Here is a 5,727-nt window from a genome sequence, read left to right on the forward strand (position 1 = left end):
CTACGACCCCTACTACCACCACTACCACCCCTACTACCACCATTACCACTCCTACTACCACCACTACCACTCCTACAACCACCACTACCACCCCTACTACCACCACCACTACGACCCCTACTACCACCACTACTACCCCTACTACCACCACCACTACCACCACTACCACCCCTACTACCACCACCACTACTACCCCTACTACCACCACCACTACCACCACTACTACCCCTACTACCACCACTACCACCCCTACTACCACCACTACTACCCCTACTACTACCCCTACTACCACCACTACCACCACTACTACTCCTACTACCACCACTACCACCCCTACCACCTCTGTGAATTGTAATTTGGGGGTATGGCAGGGCGGTGTCTGTGTCTGTCCCGATGGCTATAGTGGACCAACATGCTTAGAAGGTGAGTACAAAACTGGACCAATCACACCTTTAGACCTCCACCTGTCAATCAAACTGATCAGCTGTGACTGAACTCCTAGAAAACTTCTGCAAAGCCCAGAAGATCAATGGCTTCACCTTCGCACAAACGCCCATCGGCTGGTTCGCATACTCAGAGGAAACCTGTCCCAGTGGAATAAATAGTAAGCTTCCACCTGTCCCTTCTTTACATCTCCATCTCAGTCCATCATCCATACTTCAGGTCTGTTTGTCGTCCACTCAGTTGGTAAACCACAGGCGTCCACCAGATGTATGAACAACACTGGATCAGCTGCTTTTGACAAACCAATAGAGCTCAACTGCAACCAGACGCTCAGCGACATACAGCAAAGTGTGAGAGCTGCTGATCATTCTTTAGAAGATCCTGATGCCTGGATTGTCACCATCATCCAGTCTGACTTCCTGTCAGGTCCACTAATTAAAGCTCTTTGGTCCCTCAGCTCGACAGTGGAGATGATTTACAGAACCTGGCCTCCAGCGCTCAGATTCTGACGTCCAACCCTGAAGAGCTGACGCCCGAAAACGCGACTACGGCAGTTCAGATTGCAGACACTCTGCTGAACTCCCCGAACATCACAGAGGTAAAAACACAAAAACTCAAAAGGTCTGAAAACGTGTCTGAGTCTAAACTGTTGTTTGTGTTGCAGAGCGTCAGGGTGGCTGCAGTGGCGACGGTCAGTCAGCTGATGGACGCCAAGGCGACAGAGGACAACTCCAGCCTGAGGTAAACCAGCACACCTTTCTATCGGTCTGTTTGTCTTAGAGCCTCAGGCCGGCCTCAAGCACAGGGCCCTGCTCCAGGTTTCTTCTTGTTAAAGGATTCCTTGCACCGTCGTCTTAGTGCAGCTCTGGAGGTTTCTGGTTCTGGAAAAAGCATCAGTATGCTAGCATCAGTATGCTATCATCAGTATGCTAGCAAAGGCGACGCTAACAGGCAGATAAATGGGTTTAATCAAAAGTCTGACTGGTTGAGTGTTTGACCGTCATGTTTCCTTTGGTCAGCCTGACAAGGACTCTGGACGAGCTCTCAGTGAATCTCAACTCGTCTCAGCTGGTCCAACCAAACCTGGTGGTGCAGTCGACCCAGGTTCCTGCTGGTGGTACCCAGGGAGTCCAGTTCACCTCGCTGTCAGGTTAGCAGGACTGTTGATGAGTTTCATGAACGGTAATGAAGGAGCAGTTTGTGATTTCCTCTTATCGTGCTGCATTCAGGGAAATCTGGAAGTTTTGTGCCTGAGAGAATCAAGCTGGACACCAACACGTCAGGGATCACGGTGGAAAAGGGATTCAAAGCCGATGCCCTGATTTACATACGGTTCCCTGAAGGTGAGTTTCCTGCTCAGCCACTGTAGTTTTTATTTCATTGTTTTGATGAACTGATTGTTGGATCATTCTCACTTCCTGTCCGTCCTCTCGTCTCAGGGGCAGGTGTCCGTCAGCATCAGTCCAGCGTCTCTCTGGGTTTCGTCCTCTACCAGAACGACAACTTCTTCCAGTCAAAACTCTACAGGAGGGACAAGGCCACCATCAGGGTCCTGTCGGGCAGTGTCAAGGGTCAGGAGCGCGACGTGGTGCCGCAACACGTGGAGATGATGTTCAGACCGACGGTGAGTTCACATCCAACAATGAACTGTCTGAGTTTTACTGTAAGTGGTTCTACTGGTCTGTCCTAGACCTAAACCAGTCTTAACTGGTCCTAACGGATGTTTGCTGGTGTCCTAACGGTGTAAAGTGACTCGGTCATGGCACCAGTGAGACTTGGTTTGGTTTTAACCTGAGAACAGAGTTGTTGCCTTTCATTGTGAAGGTGTGGATCTCGACAGGAAGATGAATGATTAACTAACCTCTGGTCCCCTCGCTGCAGCTGATCAAAGGGAAGACTCTGCACGAGTTCTCCTGTGTTTTCTGGGACTACAACCTCCAGGACTGGAGCACCGCCGGCTGCAGGAAAAAAAGTGCTTCAGACGGAGCGATGACATGTTTCTGCAACCACACCACCAACTTTGCTGCTCTCTGGGTGAGTATCTGTAAAACTGAACTAAAACGGTTGCCCGACATCTGATGGTGTTTGTGTTTCAGTCGTTCAAAGAGGACTACGACTACGCCGAAGCCCTGGACATCATCTCCATCGTGGGACTTTCTTTTTCCATCCTGGGTCTGGTTGTGACAATCATTCACCACCTCACAGAAAGGTTTGACTCCACTGGCTCTGTGTTGGGACTCATCTGAACATCTTAACCTGAGTGTGGTTTGCTCTGCAGCTTTCAGAGGAAGTCTGATGGTCGTCAGAACAACCTGAACTCAAAGCTGGTCCTGCTGAGTATCTGTGTCTGCCTGCTGGCCTTCATCATCACCTTCCTCTCCGGGGTGCAGAACTCGCCGAGCGAGCCCGACCTTGAGAACAACTCCGTCCCGAAATCGGACGAGTACGTGGAGTCAGACCGGGGCTCATGCACGGCGGTGACGGCTCTACTGCACTTCTTCCTGTTGGCCACCTTCATGTGGAACAGCATCTACGGCACTCAGCTGGTGCTGCTGATCCGGACGATGCGCCGCAGTCTGCCATCGTACTGGACGCCGCTGAGCCTGGTGGTGGGATTCGGTACGACACCCTGGACGGCTTCATATTCAATATTTGTAAAAAATCATTTTATTTACTTCCTGTTTCCTGTCAGGAGTCCCAGCTGTCTTCATGGCGGTCACCCTGGGAGCAACATACAGGATGGACAACCCTCTGGGATACAGACAGGAGGAATTGTGGGTCTTTACTGGTCCTAAACCAGTCTTAACCAGTCCTAAACTAGTCCTAAACTAGTCTTAACCTGTCGTAGCCAAGTCTTAACCAGTCCTAAACGAGTCCCAAACCAGTCTTTACTGGTCCTAAACCAGTCCTAAACCAGTCCTAAACTAGTCCTAACTCAGTCTTAACGTGTCCAAACCCAGTCTTAACCAGTCCTTACTGGTCCTAAGTTACCGGTCTTTACTGGTCCTAAACCAGTCTTTACCAGTCTTCCAACCATCACTGACTCATGTACTCATGTTGTGATCATGTGACCTTTCTGTTTGCAGCTGCTGGCTCGCAGCTGCGGACAAAAACAAACACTTTGACTTCGGGAAGCCAATGTTCTGGGGCTTCGTGGTCCCGGTCGGCGTGATCCTGATCTACAACACGGTGCTGCTGGTCCTGGTCTCACTGACCACCTGCTGGGTCGACTACAAGCTCACCAGGTAACACCGTCAGCTCCGCCCACCGATTCTTCACATGTGAGCATGTATGAACCTTTGTGACCTCTCAGCACCAGGCGCCAGTCTCTGAAGAACAACTTCCTGGTCAGTTTCTCTCTGGCGGTGATGCTTGGTCTGTCCTGGGCTCTGGGTTACCTGGTGCTGTTCACCACAGACCCCACCACCCACCTGGTCTTCAGCATCCTCTTCTGCCTCTGCACGACCACACAAGTAAGTCTGCTCCGCCTTCTTCTTCTTCTTCTTCTTTACAGGAAGAGTTGGTGGCTCCCCACGTTAAGAATCACCTTCCTCCTCGTCTGTTTCAGGGTTTTCAGATTTTCATCCTGTTCACGGCCAGAACACCGACCTTTAGAGCCGCCGTGCTGCGTTCCTTTCACAGCGTCACCTCAGCCAGCAACAACATGTGGAAGACCTTGCTGAGCTCGACCAACTCTGAGGACAACGGGGAGATCAAAAAGAAAGAGACCAGCAGCCTGTAGGACGGACCGGGACAACCAGACACACATCCTGCAGTTTGACAGCAGCCGGTTCTACTGGTTCTACTAGTCACATGTAGACCTAAACTAGTCTCTACTGGTCCTAAACCAGTCTAAACCAGTCTCTGCTGGTTCTAAACCAGTCTAAACCAGTCTCAAAGTGTTGTAGTTGTGATGTCAGTATGTTTAGTTTGGTTTTAACCTGATTCCAGTTCCTCTGAGAACCCTGTGATGTTGATGGTAACTTTTTGTGTTCTTCTAATAAACGTTTACTGCATTCAGAACCTTCACTGACTCATCTCCTCTGACCCGTGTTGACATGACTGAGCCTCTAGAGGGCGCCATTACTCCATCTACTCTTTTACACAACGTCCCAGCTCTCAGAATAAAAACAGAAGATAATGAATTTAACATCTTCCTCAACCTGCACTACCAGTCAAAAGTTTGGACACACCCTCTCATTTAATAGTTTTTCTTTATTTTCATGATTGTTTACATTGTAGATTCTCACTGAAGGCATCAACACTATGAATGAACACGTATGGAATCATGTAGTAAACAAGAAAGTGTGAAATAACTGAACTATGATTCATATATTAGAGTCCTCAGAGTAGTCATCCTTTGCTTGATTACTGCTTTGCATTCACTGGATAAGCTTCATGAGGTCGTCACCTGAAATGGTTTTCCAACAGTCTTGAAGGAGTTCCCAGAGATGCTGAGCACTTGTTGGCCCTTTTGCCTTCACTCTGTGGTCCATCTCATCCCAAACCATCTCTATTGGGTTTAGGTCAGGTGACTGTGGAGGCCAGGTCATCTGGTGCAGCACTCCATCACTCAAATAGCCCTTACACAACCTGGAGGTGTGTTTGGGGTTATTGTCCTGTTGAAAAATAAATGATGGTGTTCGATATAAAATAGTTATGGTTGGGAAAAAACAGAAAGAAATGTTCTTCTTTCTGTTTTACCAGATACGGGGTTATTTACTGCTTTGCTTCAGCTTGTTCACTAGATAAGATGCACCACACTCATACTTCACCTTGAAGATACCAGTTAGGGCCGGCCTCGGCTGTCCAAATAGCTCTTTAAAAAGCCTCCAGTTGATTCAAAATGCCGCAGCAAGAGCATTGACAGGAATTAGCAAGAGAGATCATATTACTCCAGTTTTAGCTTCTCTTCACTGGCTCCCTTTAAAGTCTAGAATAGAATTTAAAATCCTCCTCCTTACATACAAGGCCCTTAAAGGCCTAGCTCCATCGTATCTTAAAGACCTTATTGTACCATATCATCCCAGCAGATCACTTCGGTCTGAAAGTGCAGGCCTACTTGTGGTTCCTAGAATTTCAAAAAGTAGAATGGGAGGTAGAGCTTTCAGCTATCAGGCTCCTCTCCTATGGAACCAGCTCCCAGTTTGGGTTCGGGAGGCAGACACTCTCTCTATTTTTAAGGTCAGGCTTAAGACTTTCCTTTTTGATCAGGCTTATAGTTAGGGCTGGACTAAACCATCCCTTAGTTATGCTGCTATAGGTCTAGGCTGCTGGGGGACG

The 5,727-nt window shown here is 48.7% G+C and overlaps 1 protein-coding gene across 1 annotated transcript; it reads left to right on the forward strand.

Moving 5' to 3' along the window:
• Positions 1–1,004: 1,004 nt before the first annotated feature.
• On the forward strand, positions 1,005–4,737 carry LOC311509239 (adhesion G-protein coupled receptor G7-like). The gene is made up of 10 exons (XM_084574355.1): positions 1,005–1,594; positions 1,674–1,787; positions 1,884–2,068; positions 2,326–2,478; positions 2,541–2,653; positions 2,723–3,063; positions 3,137–3,218; positions 3,531–3,689; positions 3,758–3,917; positions 4,013–4,737. Exons 1-10 carry the CDS (start codon positions 1,447–1,449, stop codon positions 4,184–4,186), a joined length of 1,629 nt encoding a protein of 542 aa, XP_084430481.1. The 5' UTR covers positions 1,005–1,446; the 3' UTR covers positions 4,187–4,737.
• The last annotated feature ends 990 nt before the right edge of the window (positions 4,738–5,727 follow it).

The sequence above is a fragment of the Chelon labrosus genome (assembly GCF_963514085.1).
Source record: "Chelon labrosus genome assembly, chromosome: 24".
Taxonomy (NCBI): Eukaryota; Metazoa; Chordata; class Actinopteri; order Mugiliformes; family Mugilidae; genus Chelon; species Chelon labrosus.